At 48.1% G+C, this 18,488-nt stretch overlaps 1 protein-coding gene across 7 annotated transcripts in view; it reads left to right on the top strand.

Moving 5' to 3' along the window:
- The window catches only part of VAV2 (vav guanine nucleotide exchange factor 2), a 155,589-nt gene that overhangs the window by 37,805 nt on the left and 99,296 nt on the right, over positions 1-18,488 (top strand). For all 7 annotated transcript variants that reach the window (XM_030000125.2, XM_030000122.2, XM_030000121.2 and 4 more), the window contains exon 2: positions 1,250-1,366. In XM_030000125.2, coding sequence (XP_029855985.1) covers positions 1,250-1,366 — 117 coding nt within the window. The remainder of the gene's footprint in view (positions 1-1,249; positions 1,367-18,488) is intronic.

The raw sequence follows: 18,488 nt of genomic DNA, 5'->3' as shown, positions 1-18,488 counted from the left end.
GCGCTGACCAAACCCACCCAAAGGCAGCTTGTATCTTGCGCCTATTTATCACGTGGGGGTGATTCACCCTTTTAATGGGTTGATTTACTTATAATTCTAAAGCATTTGTTACGTATTTGTGAGGAATTTGCTGGAAAAAAAAAGAAGAGTTGTTTAAAACTACAGCAATAAATTGAAGGTATTTTGTGGAGTAGCATGAGGATGCAGAAAGAAGTGAAATTAATTGGCTTGCTCTGCAGAGTCAGTCCATCCTGATGAAGGACATAGCTGATGCAGCCGCAAAAATGAAGCAGATTTTTATTCTTCTCATCTTAGCCCCTGTGCTGCCAGGCATCACTGTTGGAGCGAGACCGTCTGGAGTCCCCAGACTTCAAAATCCCCAACGCTCGCAAACAAATGACCAATTACTGCTGTAGTCAGTGACGGGATTTTCTTGAAAGAGAAACATAATGTCGCTCTGCTAGTTGAGCTATCTGAAGAACTGAGGGTGGTCCCTAGAGGGGTGAGATTTCTGCCTCTTCAAATGGGCTAAGATTAAAGATGAGCAAAGCTTGGTGGAAACAGTTTCGGGGATTGCCCTCGTCTTGGGAAGGGGAATCTGAGCTGGGTCAGGAGCAGCTCCCGTGGCTGGCTGATGTTTCATGGGTCTGTTAGCGTTCGTGGTGCCTGCAGCATCTGGGGGGTGCGAGGCTAAGGGAGCAAATGTGACTTGAATAAGTTGTCCATTGTTTCGGACCCCAAAGCAAAATAACCTAATTTTCACTGTCCCAATCTTTTGTTTGGGACGTGTGTATGCATGCGTGCGTACAGATGTACAGCAATATGTACAGTAAGCGCTGTAACATGTGTCCCTTCTGTAGGGAACCAAATGGGATCATGCTGGAAATGGTTAAAAGTTCAACACTGGGCTTCTGTAGAACATCAGCTGTAATTTATATTTGGCTTCGACCTTGAAAGGGAAACGTCCTGGCTTGAGTTTTCCAACCCTTCTGCAATGTTACCTTATGTGAAACTTGTTTTTCAAAAGGGCATTTGTTTCTGGTGCGCAGCTGAGAACACAGGAGTCCTCACGGGGCACCAGGATTCTGACATCTTCAGTAACAACAAATAAACTAATGCCTGGCTTTTCAGTGCAAGTTTCTAAGTCTGTTAACTTGTCTCGCATGTGAATTTAACTCAGTAGATCTCAGTTAAAATTTGTGCCTGTCTTGCTCACTTTTTCCCTCCCTTTCTTTTTTGTTTCCCCCAGTTTCTCTGTTTGAAGAACATCCGAACCTTCCTAAAAGTGTGTCACGACAAATTTGGGTTAAGAAACAGCGATCTGTTTGATCCCTTTGACCTCTTCGATGTACGGGACTTTGGAAAGGTAAGAGTTACTCCTGAGCTCCTGGGAAGTGATGGAGCTGGCACCGGGGCGGTTCTCCAGACTTGTGCTGCAGGTTTTGGATGGAAAATGTGAAGGTTTTGTGGTTTTCTGAGCAGCTTCTGCACCCTTAACCCACGCGCTGGGCACCTGTTCCCCTGTGCTCATGGTAGCCTGCACATCTAGGGGTTGATTCTGCTGTGTCCTTAGTGAAGGGAGATCACGACTTCAAGCTTTCTGCTTTACATTACAAACCCTCTGGGATCAGTCTCTAAAGCCCATAAAAAATGTCTTTTTTGGGGGGAATCAAAACACCTTTGTATCTATGTGTTCGTAAGACCTGTTGGAAGGTGTAACTCTGGGGACTGGGTGCTGCCTCGCTGGGTGACTGGGGCAAAGCCACCAAAGCCATCTCCTTGTCCCTGAGCTCCCCGTAGGGACAGTGCATTCAAACCAGCGTTAAACATCATCCCTGCTCAAACCAGCCTGGGATTGAACTCTGCAGCCCCAGCAGCACATTTCCCTATAGCAGTGTTACAAATCATTACAAGCCCGGACCCAGCTTTGTACCAACCACGTGGCAAGGACCCTTCGTCCCCAAGCGCTTCTGGTTTTGCCCCAATGTGGGTGCAGACCTTGCACGGTCCTTCCCCAGCCTCCTTTGCATGGCTGCAAGCAAAAAAAAAAAAAAAAAAAAAAAAAGCTTTACTGAAATGGCCATCAGTTTGGTAACATGGCCAGTGACTCTCTGTGGGGGTCAGGAATTTTCATGCCAGGGTGAAATGAGTCCACTGAGTTTCTCACAAATGCGTTTGGAGGTTTTTTTTCCTCCCAGCCGTTCTTAGGTGCTGGCTGTTGTTTGCACCGTGTGTCACCTAGATGGGAGAGGAGAGAGTGTGTTTTTGTGTTTTTTGGTGTAACTGATGGGTGGCACCAAATGCTGAATGAGACCCAGCTACGAGGGAGGAAAATTCTGGGGGATTTTGACAAGTGGCTGTTGTTCTGATACCCTGACTTTTGACGTGAACAGTGTCAGGGCTCGGCTGTTACTCTGATGGATACTGGGCTCAGGGAAACTATTACACAGGACAATTGCTATATTCTTCAGTGGAAAAGGTGGTAAAAGATTTATTAAAGCTCTCTATTTTACCTATTTTGAGCTACCAGGCATAAGCTGCTAGAAGGCATCTTCTCTTCTGATTATCCAAAGAGTAGATTTTCACTGCTGATGGGGATATATTATTTGATATTTATTGCCTAATTTATTTCTGGACCATTATCTGGAATGTGCAATTGCAGGGGCTTGTTTTATGAATTTTTTGATTTATGAAATACAAGAAGGCTTTTGTTGCTCTGGGAATATGAATGCACAGAAGGAACCTTTTGGGCTGGGGAAAGAACCGCTGCTAATTAAAATGCTGCTTTATCGTCACATTGTCTCTTGCTTTGTGCTGTTTCAAATTGCCTAAGATGCCTGTTAATAGAGCCTGGCGTTAAACACTGCTGGAACACGTCAGCTGAACACAGCTTGGTTTCCTTTCTGGTCTGGTTAGGGAACAGCTATTCCCTCCTTCTCCTGTTCACTTTTTGTGGGGGACGTTCAGGTTTGTGACTTGGGAAGGGGAGATGATTTGCCATTCCCTCTTACCTCATGAGAATTTAGTTTTTTAGGAGACTTTGGAAGGAAACTTGTCATAAACTTCCAAGAAATCTAAATGTACTTCATTGCCTGGATCTTGCTTATTTTCATGTGCATCGTCATCCTTAAACAACCTTCTGAGATGTGGGAGGCACAGATTCTATGTACAAAAACCTCGCTGATCTTTTCCCAGTGCAGTTTTTAATCAGTTTGGTGGAGGTATCAGCTGTTCAAGTCTGCACCACCCTAAATCCCTCTGGAAGCCTGTCAAAACATCCCCATTGTCTTTGCCACCTTTCATTCCCACATTATCCTCAGATCTGTGTTCAACAGTGGCAAAGCAAATAAACAGGGAAAAATCTGCTGTTGACCAAAGCGCCTTTCCGTTTTGAGTCACAGGGAGAGCAAAAGGAGCCTCTAATCCACGTTCCCACTGGCCAAACACAAACTTCACACACAAAAAAAATTCTTCCTGGAGCTATTAATTCCTTAGATCAATAGCATTTTTTGGTTACGAGACACTTATGCCGTGTAGGAGAATTTTCTGAACGGAGCACAGTAACAGTCAACCATTTAATTACGTAGGAACCTTGGTGGAGTAGTGTTGGGTGTTTCCTTTCTGGATGCCACTTAAGTAGTTATTTCTCTCCTCCAAACCAGAAGGCCAGCGAGACAGCGATTACTAGTAACATTTGGGTTTGCTGCAGTGTAATTACCGAGTAGAAAGGCAGGGGCTTGCATTTATGTGGTGCCAACCTATACGTAAAGGGCTTGTCCTTTGGAATCTGCAGGGTCCTTCGGGGTTTCTTAGTGCGAGAAAAACACTAGTGCTTTAGAAGAGGAAGAAAAATCAGATCCCTCAGTTTTGCCTTGACCAGCTGTTTTTCTGAGAGAGGTTTCCATAGCTCCCTTAGGGTTCTGAGCCAGGGCTTCAGCCAGGAGGAGCTGCCGTAGGATTGATGGAGTTTCCTCCAAAGGACCAAGTGTGGTTGGGGGCTGCTCGAGTCCAGGAACCTGAGTTTTTATCCCTGGTTTGGCTACTTGCTTGAGTTTTAAGCTTGGGAAGTTACTTCTTCCCTACTGTCACCAGGATAACAGCTGGTGAAATGGGATGGTGAACCACATGGGCTTCTCCGGCCAAAATTCCTGTGGAGCTGAAAAGCTCCATCTCTGCCTTCGTGGGATGTCGGGTAATTGGCAAGTGCCGGCTTTTGCCAAATAGATGCGTCATGTTTCTTGTAAACTCGGTTGCAGTGTTTCCCAGTTACCCAAGGGAGTCGAAAGGCCAGTTTAAATTGCTCACAGCCAGTTTTTTTTCCCAATGTCCAGTTGTTAAGCAATCCCGCTGTGACAAGGACATGCTGTCTTTCATGACAGAGGTTTCCAAAAGTGACCTGAGATGCTGACCGCCTGTATTTCTAGCTGTGTCTCTTTAAGACACCTTAAAAGAATATATTATTATATTGTTTTCTACAAGTTGGCTCTTAATTTTTTTTTTTTTTTTTAAATCTTACTCTTTTAAAGCTTGAAGCTATCCGTAATCACTAGTGACATCTGCAGAAGTGTTTCTCCGTGGCTGCGTCTCCACTGCAGGATGCAGAAGGAGCGCAGCGGGCAGTGCTCCAAGGAAGAAAACCCCTGTTAATATTGCCTCATCCTGAATTAGGGTCTGATCTTGCAAGAATGAGCACTGGGGTTCTCTGCCGGGGTGCTGTGCCCAGTCTTTGCTAGTACAGCCTGGCTCCTAAAAAAGAAATAAAATTAAAAGCTAGTGCTCATGTACGGTGTGCTGTTGCACACTACTTCATGCGCATTTAATAGCAGTGACGGTATAAAATGTAACTCTTATTGGACTTGCTAATTTATTAGCACCAACTATAATGAGATAAAATGTACATAAATATGGATTAAACTCTTTATCACTCTATTAGTCAGCATGATGGTTGCAAGGTTCATTAAAGGGAGTTACTCATTTTCAATAACTTGCAGTAATGTACTTTTTTTTTTTTTTTTTTAGAAATATAGTTCAAATATTCATAAACCTGTGGAGCGTGCCATTTGTTAGCCTCCCACTCCTCTCAGCTCTCCTGACGTGTATTTAATTGTCCTGACTTTCTTTTGAAGTTCCTGTACTCTTTGAAAAAAGCTTTTTTGCGAGATAGGGTCTTTCCTACCCTGACCCACGGATACAAAATGATGCTCTTCTAAAAATGAAAAAGGGAAGCGAGTCACAGGTCAGCTGAAAAATGAGGAGATATTGATACTGAGATTAAAGTAGTGTTTTTCACTCCGTTGGTTCTGGTCCAGAGGTTGGTGAGAGCTGCACCAACCTCGCAGCTCGAGCAGGGCTCAGAGGAGGGGGGTCTGGATCAATCCTCCCTCTCAATTAATTGAATCCCCCAAGGTTCGCTGGCCCGTGTGACCCGTGGGTGGCTGACGGAGAACTCGTACATGGCTTGTCTTGCACGTCTGGGGAGGAGATGTGCGTGACGGGGAGGGCGGCCCTGAGCGCGGCACGCTCCGGCGGCTGCAGCAAGAGCTGCCTGGGTGGTGGGAGCTGCCAAAGAGGGGATGTGCCGGTACTTTCACGGTTAAAAGTGATGGGTGCCCTCTATAAAGCTTTTGTGTCTTCGGAATAATTTTTGGTGTAAAGGCATCCCCTTCCTCCTGCCGATGAGCCAGCGTGGAGAGCTCTTGGAAATCCCTGGGGGGGGGATCCAGATTGTCCTTGCTGGATGCTGTTGCAGATTTGTCCCCGGCTTCATCGCCAGCTCCCTGCGGTTGGAGAATCTGCAAAACGAGAGGTCCCACCTCGCCGGCCATCGGGCTGGGGTGCTGGGAGAGCCGCGAAGGGGCTCCACTGCCATCGTCCCCCCGTCCCTCTCTGACACGCACACACGTCACCCTCTTGCAGAGAGTCAGAAAACTGAGTTTTCTGCTTGGTTTCAGATAGGAGGGTGGGGAGCGTTGTCAGAATTATTTAAGGGATTAATAACTGAGAGTCAGTGGTTTGTGTTTTTCTCTGTTTCTCTGCTGAGAATTCCCCTCCCTCCATCATCTCTGACTTCACGTACAAGTCAATATCCCTGCAGCAGTATTTTAAAGGGTGCCTTTGTAACATAGTTTGGGCATATAAGGGGGAGAAAAGGGGAGAGATATATATGAAATAATATAGGTAGTTGAAAATTGCCAGGCTTTTGGATAAATGGCTGCATTTTGGTGCTGTAACGAAGCAAGTCCGACACCTGCCCTCCCGCAGCTGACCTGCTGGCGGTGGGAGCAGCTCTCCTTCTCCCATTCTTGACTTTTGGGTTTTTTTCTGACCTCTTGTAGCCAAGAACAAATGAAAAGCGGTACGTTTTTCTGTATGCACTGCTGAGCGCATGAAGCGATAGCGGCCGGGAGTGGAGAGGAGCGTTTGACAGTGCTACAGGCAACCGAGCATGGCATCCCATCCACGGCTCTGCAGTGCCGGGGCCGGCGGCTGTGCCTCCCCTCCTGCTTATTTACAAATCCCCCAGAGAACCGGGCAGCCGGACAGACTTTCCCATGTTGTGTTCCTCCGTGCCAGTTACTCAGATGGCTGCTACGTGGTGGTTGGATGCGTGTCAAGAAAGGGATCCTATCGCCGATGAAAACGTTTCTAATTGCTGGATAACTCGCACAGTGCGTGTGCGGTGGGTGGGGTGGGAAGTGAGAAGAATGCTCCAAAAGAAGGCCGTGTGTATTTTTTTATTTTTATTTTTTTATTAATTCCCAAGAGAACAGTGGAGTAACTGGCCTGCAAAGAGAATTGTGTGAGTGATTGCATGCAAGAAACCAGGAACCCACTTAACCCCTTGCCTGCCCGGTGCTTGCCGTGACATTGGCCCCACCGAAGAAGGAGCCACGGGTGCACCCTGAGCCCGCACTGTCCCTGTGCAGAGCAGCACAGCTCCTGCAGGGCAATATTGTGCTTTACGGACCACCGCTGCGCTTTTCAGAAGCGACTGAAGCGTTTTGCCAACAAGCTGAAAATTCACGTGCGGCTTCGGCGCTGCCCACGGGGTTTTGCCGAGGGCCCTTGGGTGCTGCAGTGCTTGCCCGAGGGAGAAGCCGTGAGAGCGTGGGGAAGGCAGCCCTGCCGTGGCAGCTCGTGGCATGCCTGTGCAGGGATGTCACCACCTGCCCGTTAATTATTAACTCCCTCGTTGCTTGCAGGAGCCGCGGGTGATGTTTGGTCCCTTCTGTGCTTGGTGGCGCGTTGCTCAGCTGGCGTTAAGTCAGCTGGGGTTTGGCCACCTGTGTTTTAAACGGCCTTGCTGGAATTGTACTGGAGGTTTTGGGTATTGGGATGAGTGCTACAAATGGCAAAAGCAGACTGGAACAGCACGGGTTGGGTTTATTTCCCCCCCACCCAGCCTTTTGCCAGCTTGAGGGTTCATTTGGACTTGGGGGCTGCTTGTCTCACGCTCCATATGTACCGAGCTCTGTGTTGCCCGTGACCCCCCCGTGGTGCAGGTTAGTCTCGGGTGATGCTGTCGGACGTGGGGTGATGCAGGGACCCCCCTCCCATCCTCCCGTTCCCGGGCACCGTGAAGACATGTGCTGCGGTTCATGGCGGGGCTGCGTTAGCAGGTGCAGTGTGTCCAGCAGATGTTTTCAGCCGGAACGCTAAAAGTATGTACAGGAAACCCTGACGCTGAACTTCCCTAAAATACAGGGTAAATGAATTACAGATTTCTGCGGCTAGTCAAGCGTGTACCAGACAGTGCTTTCTGCTGCGCAGTGCTGTGCCGTGCGCAGGATCCTTCCCCGGGCGGTGTTTGCCATGAGAGATGCGGTAGGTGCTGCCGCACCTCTAGTAATGTACATTTTTAGTCTCCAAATCCTGGAAATCCTCCCTATGAATATTGCCCTGAAATATCTGGTGGCCTGTGAATCTTCCTAGCTGCGCGTCGCAGTTAATGTCAAAAGGGCCGCGCTGGTGTGTTTTGTGGTCTTCAGGGGGCCAGTAACGGCACCACAGCCTTAAATTGCGCACAGGCAACAAATCGCTGATAAAATGCGGTTAGTCTTTCACTGCACCCTAAAGCCCCTCTGTGAAACACCTGGGCTTTACCAGCCCAGGCAGGGGAGCTGGCAGCTGAACCACCAAGCCGTGGCCCTGGTGTCACCTCGTGTCCCACCGGCCGAAAGGAGAAAGGGGCACGCTGGGCTCCCACCGGCGCTGCGGGAGGACCAGTCTCTGCTTACAGCCGGCTTTTTTTCTGCTCGGGATTAGGGCTGGTGAGACGTTGCGTGGCCAAAAGCAGACACCCACATTCGCCCAAGGTCTCCGGTTATCGGGGCTGGGTTCTTTGCCAAGAAATGCTTTGTGGCGTCAGGTTCCGCAGCCCGGAGCGACAAAAATATCAGCTTTTTGTCGGCTGGGCACCCCTGGGGGCTTTTGCCAAGCTGCCGTAGCAGGGAGCCTTTCCCGGGGAGAAGCTCAGCTCCTTGCCGAGGACTTTGTGCATCGCTGAGCAAGCGAGAGACCAGCACGAGTAAACACCGCCGTGGGAGTTACCACCGTTTGCAAAGCTGCTCTGATTTTGGGGAGCAGGGACGAGAGGTGCTGTAAGGTCTTTGGCGTGGCTCGGGAGCCCAGCGTCCGCACAGAGCAGATGAAAATGTCCCAGCAACTGGCTCCGGGGCTGGAGCAAGAGCAGGATCTGGGCACCAGCGGCGGTGGCCCTTTGGTATTCACTGCTGCAGAAGCTTTTAGCTGTGCTGTAGCAAATTCTCCCTGCTTTTTGCCCTTCCTCTCTCTCCTACTTACAAATCTGGACTGTTTATAGATGGTGCAGCATCTCAGTGGAACTGAAAGAGCCAGAAATGTTCATTCTGGGAAGCTTTGCTTTTTTTTTTTTCTTTTTTTCTTTTTTTTTTTTTCTCCCCTTCTTGGCTGCTTTCCCCAGTATTTTTCCAAGGGGTCACGTTAAGGGGTATTATGTTTCAGATCAAACAAGCATGGGCAGGATCTTTCGTAACTCCCAGAGTCTGGATGGGAGAATTCTGCTGTTGGGCCTTAAACGGTGATGGAAGTGCTTTAACGTGCAAGGAATCCGAGGTATTGATCAGGACGTGGATAAATGCATATCCTTAATGTGTACGAAATTGATTTTCCTTTACCTTCTTGATTTGTCTGAGCTCTCCTTGCAGTAATTTTAGACAAGATTGGGGAAAAAAGAATTTTTATTTTTTTTCCTTGAAAAACCTGTGAGTCGTAAAACATCTTCCAGTCTGTGTCTCCAGAAAGGGGAGGGGGAAGAAGGCAGGCTCTTTTGGGTGACCCAACAGTTCTTGGCTATTGTTTGAAAAATGCCTGGTTTCATTTGAACCCCTTGAGATGTTTTTCCTTTATTATATCATCAGGCGTTTGAGACTTGATGATACAGTGAGCATCATCGTGACTGAAAGATGTCAACAGGCAAAGTCAGTCTTTGTATGTTGTGCTGTTCAATTAGTGCAGCTGCCATCACTTGAGCTTAACTGTTCAGTGTGCGTGTGCTTTGGGAAAGGAAGGAAATACAACACAGGTAATATCACTTAAGGGAGTCTTGGAATAAAAGGAATTTTATATTTTCTAATGAGCTCTTCTATTTCTTCATTAAAACCTTCTGCAGATTTCTCAGCCTCTTGGAACAGTAGCGTCTGATGAGGAGACTGTCCCAAGGCCAAACGCTTTGGTTACAATAATAATTAACATTTCTTCAAACAGATTAACTTGTGGGTGTAACCGTGCTGTAGCAGAGCACGCAAAAAGTGAAACTATCAGCCTGAAAATATTGGCACAGCCAAACTCCACAAACTCCAGTACTTGGGGTAATTCTGCACAGCATCTTCTCCATGAAACAGTCAAGAAAACTGGAGTGGGGGTGGGAAGCTTCTGTAGGAAATTGTGATTCCTCTTGGGGCAGAGGAGGGTTGGTACAAGTTAGCACACTGAAATATCACAGCTGAACACAAATGTCCTGATGCCAAGAGGAGCCCGGGTGTCCTGTGCCCCTTCCCCAGCCTGTCCCAGGAGAGGGGACAGGACCGGGATGCTCGGAGGGAGATGGGCTTTCGCGGCGAGCCTGGGGCTCCGCCGTGCTCCTGCTAGATCGGTACTTTGCATTTGGACAGTCGCTTATTGCAAGAGAAATGTTAATGTTTCACAGCAAATAACCAGCGCACAAAAAAAATGCGTTGAAACCTCCGCGTCTCAGCAGAGCATGCTTTTGGTGAGGTTTGCTGTTCACGCTTCCATCTTTCGCCCAGTCTTGGTCTCTTCTGAGTCTCCTGTTTTTGAGAGATTTCAGGTTGCTGACGGGTCCTCCACCTGCAGGGACAGCTTTAGAAACCAGGGCTACCTTTGTCCAGGCATGATAGGGAGGCTTCTCTTCTCCCTCCCACACTTCTTCATGGGGGGGGGAAGTTAAAGGGGGAAAAAAAAAAAAAACCAACCCCAAAACCAACCATCTCAGTCTATTTTGTTCCACTGGCTGTCAGAATGGGCTGCTTGTTTGTTCTTGGAGAGCTTCCAGATAGGGGTATCTTTTTTTTTTTTTCCCCCTTTTCCTTAAGAAATGAAATATTCCTTCAAAAACTCCCTGTACATTCAGGATTCCTCCCACCTGTCTGCTGCAGGCTGGGTGCAGCGTTGGCATGCATGCATGCGAGGGATAGAGGGCTGGAAAATTTGGTGAGAAATATCCCGGAGGTGCAGGGCATTGGGTCGGTCGGTCTGTGTGCAGGGGCTGTGCTGGGCGCAGCGGACGGAGCCAGGCGGTAACACGGGATCGGGGGCTGGACTGCGTCTGCGGTGCTGGTAGGGAGCAATTTGCTTTGAATAGGTTTTATAAAGCTTCTCTCTGAACACCACAGGTGAGGCCAGGATGACCCAAGACATCTGAAAACCATCTGTTAGGGTTACCATCTGTAATTATCTTAAGTATCAATTTCCCTTTGGAAAAATGTGAGCGTTTCTCTTGGGGAAAGATACCTTTGTATTTTCCAGCTCTTGCAGACCTTTTCCTAGCCCAGCTCCAAACCTGGCAGAGGAGGGGAGATGGGGCGACTGTGGCAAGCGTGGCTGCGCAGCCCTTGGCCGTACCTGCGGTGGGACAGCAACGCTCGCTCGCCCTCGGTGCTTTGCTGCTCCGGCTAACGAGCCTCAGATGGTGATGCCGCCGCGAGTTCATTTACGCTCTCAGTCTTAATGGTGTGCATGTAAGTGAGATGTTCTCCTCTTCGACATTGTTCTCTTCCCACTAATTGCGTATTAAAGCATAATCACGGTAGCAAGAAAGCAGCCTTAATGCACCCTGGGTAAAGCTAATGATGTGGACACATTGCACTTAGCTGCATTTGTCAAGGTTTCCTATTCCAGGCCTGTTGTGAGTAATTTTAGGAATTTTTGAGCCAGTGTGGACTTGGTAAATGTTTGCAGTCATTCCTACTAATGAGTAAGGCTTGTGTGGGAGAGACTGATTTAGCTGTGGTGGAGATTTCTCCCTGGCTAACAGATGGTGGGGATTTCACAGCCTGTTACTTAGGTTTTGAAAAAGGTGGTTAATACTTCAGGGGAAGGAGCTATGTGCAAATGGGTTGGAAGTAACACATAAATCGGAGCCAGCAGTTTGCATGTTCTTCTGGGGCCTGAGATGGTGGTGTTTCCCATCCTAATCCTAGGGCAAGGCTTCATCTTTTTGCCTTAATGTTGATGCCAGCTACTGATGAAAAGCACCTTCTCTGCGACTCCTGCCACATGCAAGAGCTTATTTCCAGCTCTCCACCTCTTCCATTTGCCACCTCCAAGGTCACCCTGACTTCAGGCAGCTCTGGAGCATCTCTCTGACTTGAAGCCCACGAAGGGTCTCAAAGCTCTAGCATGATGCCCAGTTGCTCTGCCACAGGCTGAAGCCTGAATGTGACGGAGCAGTGAGGACAACTTATATACAATATGTGGATTTTGTGTTGTCTGAAGAGCTGGTGTAGATGTGGCCCAAGAAGCAGCAGTTTGTCCAGGTCCTGCAGAACGGTGGCAGTGGAGCAGTGACAGACCCAGCAGTCCTGTGCTGCTATCTCACATCCTTTAAGAGTCATTTCGTTGAAGACAGTCGAATTACTCATGTGAGTAGGGAGGCAGTTGCACAGATATTTGCATTGTGTGGTCCTTGAAGATGCAGTGGATGTCACTTATACGCAGAGCAATGGCTCTCATACAGGCGTACTCTTCTGTCTCTCTCGGTTTTCTGCATCTAACTTAAAACATACATGTATCTGCAGAGAACTGGTACAAAAGTGGAGTTTTGACAAAGAAAAGCTTTGCAGAGTTTTCTCAAGGAAAAAAATGAGGTAAAAATTCTTCCCCATACACAGACCTTTTGGTGTTGGTGATACACATGTGCACTGAGAATTAGATCAGAGCTGGGCATCCTGGGAGGATTTTAGGTGCAAGCGCTGGGTGTGATATCAGGGGTGTTCCCGTGGCACCTTGGTCTCCTCTGGGCACATGCAAAAGACAAAACAACTGGAGATTTTGCTGGAGAACTAATTTAAAAGAAGTGCTTGGAGAGCTGGGGTGCGAGACAGAGGGCTCCGGAGCATTGCTCTGTGCTGTCCCAGCGACGTACCTGAGCCTGATGGGGTGCAACAGCTCTCTGATGGGAAAGAGAAACTCGGTCTTCCAAGCCAGTGGACTGTAAAGATTATTGAAAAAAATTGAATATATTTCTTTCATGCGGAAATAGTGCTTTAGTCCCTGTACACAGAGATTTATCAAAAGGACCTCTGTGCTCCAGAAGCAGAGCTGAGATCACAGTTCATTGCAGATGTGAATTGAACTGGCTGAGTCCCACTTTCAGCAGATATGAATAACCATTGTACAGTGTCAGTCTATCTCGAACCCCACACATCAGTTCTCCTCACAGGCTGTCTTTGCAGAAGCTAGATTTGCACAGCAAATTAATTTTTCTTTAAAAATGAATTTTCTGGCTCCTGGAAATAACACGGCGAAGCTGGCTGCGAGGGCTCTGCAGTATGGGCACGCCGATGTGGGACGCTGGAGAGCAGCAGCAAATATTGTCCACCAGTTCCCCGGAGAGGCTGCTCCGGCGGCCAGGGAGGTGTTAGAGATGGATCCACCAGCATGTAGGTTTGTTTGGTTTTGTTTTGTTTTTCAGCTGGGCTGTTTCATCCCATTATAGTAGATGCTGGATGGGAAGCTGATTTTAAGCCTTTTCAGCTAATGCGACAATTTGGGGTGTTCTGATTTTTGTAGTCCTGGGTGACAGGTCCTCTGCAGGAATCTGATTTTTGGGACCGAGTGCTCAATGGGATTAGACTTTTATGATGTCTTAGATCCTGCACAGAGATTTATTAGTCACTAGGAGAGTCTGTAGCAGGACCTTGAATTTAATGTGTTGGCCTGGAAGGGGAAAAAAAATGCCATTGACCTTGATGGTATTTTTGAGGTAAAGAAGGAAGTTAGGTCAGGATCATTAGCCCATATTTGATGTAAATATGAAATTTTATTTGAAAACATGCATGCATAGAAAAATCTACAGTTGGGAAGTGGATAAACTTTTTGGTTTAAATCCAACCTGCAGGGAACCATGTGAAGGACTCTTGCCTTGAGGCCTCACTTGACTCTGTTTGTTTGCTCAGCCCCTTTCCTCCGTCAGCCAAGTCCCAGTGTGTGCGCTGCCTCCCACCCTCCCTCTCGCCTTTTTTCATAATATTGTTCTAATTACTGGAGTGTGAAGAATTGACTCTTAAAATGCCTCTTGGCAAATTCCATTTGTGCATTGATGAAATTTCCCCTCGCTGTAGTCTCACCATTAGTGCTGGCTGCGTTCAGCCCGTCCTTCGATCAAAACTTCTCCTCCACCCTTCCCGGGCAAACTGGGACACGCTAGGTATCGCGTTGGTTGGAGACCATAAGTGCCAACGGGAGATGAAAACGGGAAGAAAATGAGGGATTTGCGGGAGGATGAAGGGTTAACACTCATCTGCCCGGGTCCCGCTGGTGTGTGTTTTCACAGTGCTGTTTCTCCTGAGGAGCTGCCAGATGTAATTTTTTGAGGGTAAACTGGGACAGCCAGGGCTGGCTGCGGGTGCAAGGCTCTGAGAGCAGGAGCTCAGCTGGTAGCTCAGGGAAAAACCTGCAGGAGGGTTGTGGGGCCGAGGATTTCAGGGAAGTCGAGCTCCAAACCCTGCTTGGAACGGGGATGTTTTTGGTACTTCTTTGCCTCTGCATGTGGTCTTGTCCTTTGCGTTCTCACGATGGCTGTCCCTTGAGGAAGGGGCGTGCTGGTTCTGCCTGGATCTTCTGCTCCCTGGCTGGGTGCATGGGCTTGCAGCAGACTCTCGTGCCTGTGCAGGCGTCTGTGGATGTTGCAGAGAATTCAGGGTGTATGGCTTACATGCTCTGAAAGTGGGTTATTTCTTTTAAAAACAACACCACTATAGGGTTGTTTCTAGAGGCCTTTTTTTTAAGTGATTAGGGAGCACTTGAGTAATGCTTTGGGCTTTTTCTGCAGTTGCAAGAGGCTAAAAAAAAAAAATAAACCCGAAAGCTCAGTTAGCAAGTAATTGCAAGGTTCCTGGGACTGAGGCTTTAAGAAAAATGCCAGAGAGGAGTTTTTCTTTGTAACATTAGAGACCGGGCAGCTTTGGACCATCTCCTGATTCCAGAGCGCTTGCAGTAGGTCCACGCAGCAGGCTCGTGCTGTGAAATTACAGGTTGCTTCTGTCTGGGTTTCCCTCGCCCCTCCATTTGCAGCCTGGGAGCTGGACCAGCAGGTCCTGGAGAAGGGAGCAGGGATGGGTTGGAGAGGTGGTTTTCCTCGGGGCTGTGGCTGGGTTGTGCTCCCTGCAGCAAAGGACCTGGGGACTGGCCTGAAGCAGTTGGTGGTTTTGGCTACCATGAAGTCTCCTCCTTGATCATAAAACCTCCCAGGAATCCTCCCTGCAGGAAAGGCTGTAGAGGTATTTGGCTGGATCCCAGTTGACTTTGTCAAAAGAACTGAACCAGCGGGGAACCAAAATTCATCCCAGAGGCTCTGCGCTGCCGGCAGCGTGGCTGGCAGCCCCTGCCTGGGACGGGGACCGGTGGCCAGGACAGTCGTGGTGCGATGACAGCCCAGCGCTCTGCGCCGCTCAGCTCCCCTCTGCAGATGCGTTTGGGGCTCACCAGGGCTGTGGGCAGCCTCTCCCACCTCCGCAGCCATTTTCTGGCACATAAAAGAGTTTAATTGCCCCTTGCAGGAGCGCTCGGCATACCCTGTGGCTTCTTCTAATGTGCCTCTTCTTGGTCAATGGCTCACAGAAGAGCAGTTATCCTTCAGAGGGGCAACAGAGCCTGAACCTTCACCACGTTATCCCACTGTTTTGGCAGCTAATCAATTTTAACCTTGATAGGGGGAGAATTTGAAAAGCAAGGGAAGGTTAAGAAAACCTGTCCTGGACTAGGCTAAGGCACACACCAGGGATGGATGGTCTGTAGCCAGGGATGCTCAGTTTTGGGCTTCTTGTTTTTACAGTGGCAGGGAGCTTCAAAATGCAGGGGAAGGGCAGTGCCCACAGCCCTGGAGGCAGAGAAAAAGAGATGCAGCCACTTGGGCTGGCAAGTGGTGTTGCTGGAGAAAGCTTTCTGAAAGCAGTGTTTGCTGTGCCGGTCCCGGGAGCTGTTGGGTTCTGTGAAGTTGCACCACGAGCTACAACAGGCACTTTTGTTTGCACCCTGTGTTACAGGAGTGTAAAACAGCCAAAAACCATTTAACTTCATGCACTTTGCGCTTCCCAGATGCTTCTCCAGCTCTGTCTTGCCACAGAAAGGCTTGTAAAGAAGTAGCAATCGATTAAAATTAGTAGCAGCAAGTACCTGTTCATGTAAGCTGTCTGAAGGACAAGCAGATCTTTAGATTTTTGTGGTTTTGCTCCATTCTATTTCTAGCTCCATTAAATCAATTTTTACCCTAGTCTCTTCTGAAACATAAACGGGTAAATCCTGTAACAAGGGCACACTTAAGGAAAAATGAAGCGTGACTATAAATATGAGTGACCCAACTGAAAGAAAGGTCAGATAAGAAACATTACCCAGTAGTGTTCATTAAGGGGTACCAGGCTGTAATTTAGCATCCTGGTTTACCTGCATGTTTAGTAAAGTCAGAGGACCCATGCAGAGAGATAAGAAATGCAAGATATGTAGAGGGAAACTTTCCTTTCCTGTGTCTTTGCATTCTGGGCAATACAGCAGGTGAAGTGGAAGAGGGATTTTTGATATCGATGATTATCCATGGTGCACTTGGAATTTTGGAAAAAAATACATTGCCTGCTTTTGGGGGGAAAGGAAGGAGCTGAACAACGGCTCTTTGCAACATGATCCTCGTGGTGCTTCTGTTTGGAGAAGGCAGGGCTGTTTGCTTTTCTGCTCCTTGGCATGCGCTGAGCAAACCCGCACTGAAATGTTTGCAAAGTGCATAAAGGTTTTTCACCCCGTGCAGTTTGGAGCCTGCCCTGAAATTTGGAGTTTGGGTGCTGAGAGTGGGTGCAGTAAGCTGCTGCCCCATCACCCAGCCCAGGGCTGGTGGTTTCTGCTCGAGGCACATGCGTGAAGAAGGAAAATATCCAGAGTTACTTAAGAAAACAGAAGTGTCTTGGAGACAAGCTCGTGTCTCAGTAAGGCAGCGCCTACTACGTGAGGCTGAGAAGGAGTTTGCCGCAGGGGTGTTGGATGTAATGGTGCTTTTCAAGGCTTCGCTGTGCCTGCGGATGTGTTGCCACCAGTCCCAGCATGTTTCTGCCTGTTGATGTGTCTCTGCTCCTGCCCATTTCCCAGCCTAAAGCTCTCCAGGTATTCATGCAAGCGTGGAAATGCATCCAAATGATGTCAGGAAGAAATGGCAGTGTAGAGAAATCCCTTTATGGCAGGAACCAAGTGATTGGGGATTTATCCTGGAGATTAACTGGGCTCTTCTTCTTCTTGTTTTGCTTTTCCTGCCATGGAATTCAGTTCCCTGAACCTAAGAGGTTGCTCTACAGGTCTGCACCATCTGGGGAAGGTGCAATAATAAAACCATTTAAATTCTCCTTTGTATTTTGGAGGGACAGTGATAATTCCCCTGGTGCCAAGGTTTGTTTTGTTTCGTTAATACCTGGGTTTGAACAGTTTTCTTTCTTCTTTTCCTTGCTCAGGGCTGTGGTTTCATAAAGCTCTCTTCTCGAGGAGATTTAGCGTGTGCACACACCACGTGAAGTCGACAGGGGCTGAACTTCAAAGTGAAGCATGTGAATAAATATTATCCTGACTTGAGGCTACTACTTACTCTTTTTCTTCCGAAACAAAACAAATTCATACAAGCCTTCTCAAGACTTGGAATTAATTGTTGTCTTTTTTTTTTTTTTACCACTGTGGCGATGGCAGCACTATAGTATTTATTCTGCTTTGCTCAGATGATGACCTTGTCCGCCTCTCTCAAGTGTATGGGGTTTACTGTTTTGCAGCCATTTTTGAATATTGGGGGGGAAATGCTGTAGCCAGGGCCAAAATCCTCTGCTCTTCCTTGGGTGGCTTCCGTGGGTCACCAAGGGGCCAGACCCCCCGGTGTGATGGGAGAGCCCGGGAAGATGCCATGAACCCAAACCTGAGCCATGGAGGAGCAGGAGGGTGTTTGCTTCAGGGTCCGGGAGCTGAACATGGCTTGTGCCAGGACCGAGTTGTTTGCTGTGGGATTTACTCCCTGGAAGCGCCTGCAAGAGGCAAATCCTTGTGGCCCAGGTGTCCAAAAGAAACCAGTAAATTTGGGTCCAGACAACCCATCTTGGTAGGGCTTGACTTGCAAAAGGCGTTGAGTGCTTGTCCTCTGAAAATCAGTGTGGTTAATACTGCCTCAAGCCATGCCCCCAAATCCACCAGGTCTTCAGATGATTTCTAGCTACCTTGTGCAGGCGGGAGCTGGGGTATTGCTGTGGTATCACTGTCCCAGATGCGTCTTGCTGTCTGGTTCAACTATCCTCCGCAGCTCCATGCAGGGAAAGCCTTCATGCATAGAAAATAATAAAATAAAACTATGCCATCAAATGTTTTATGTATGAGGAGGCACGGGCTGTCAATAATCCTCTATGTTTTTTAATGCGAACTCTCTCTGTGTTTCTGCTAGTGGCTGATGACACCAATTAATTTTATTGTTTGGAAGTAATCTTCTGTGGTGTGTGATTTGCACGGCCCTAGCCTTATGCTTTCTAATGATTTCTCTATTAATTTCACTGCTGCCAGTAAGCTGAAGATGCCTTTCAAGTGGAAAGGGAAACATGACCTAATACCACGGATAAAATATTAGCAAGAGCAAATTAAATCCTGGTTAGCAGTGTTAGGACCCCAGCCGCTAAAGACAGAAGAGCAGCTGAAGCGTAGCAGCGAGCAAAGAGCTGCACATGCCGTGTATGAATGCTGCAGAGTATGGAGCACTAACTTTT

Source organism: Aquila chrysaetos, chromosome 24, assembly GCF_900496995.4.
Source record: "Aquila chrysaetos chrysaetos chromosome 24, bAquChr1.4, whole genome shotgun sequence".
NCBI lineage: Eukaryota > Metazoa > Chordata > Aves > Accipitriformes > Accipitridae > Aquila > Aquila chrysaetos.
This window is presented reverse-complemented; position numbering and strand designations above follow the sequence as displayed.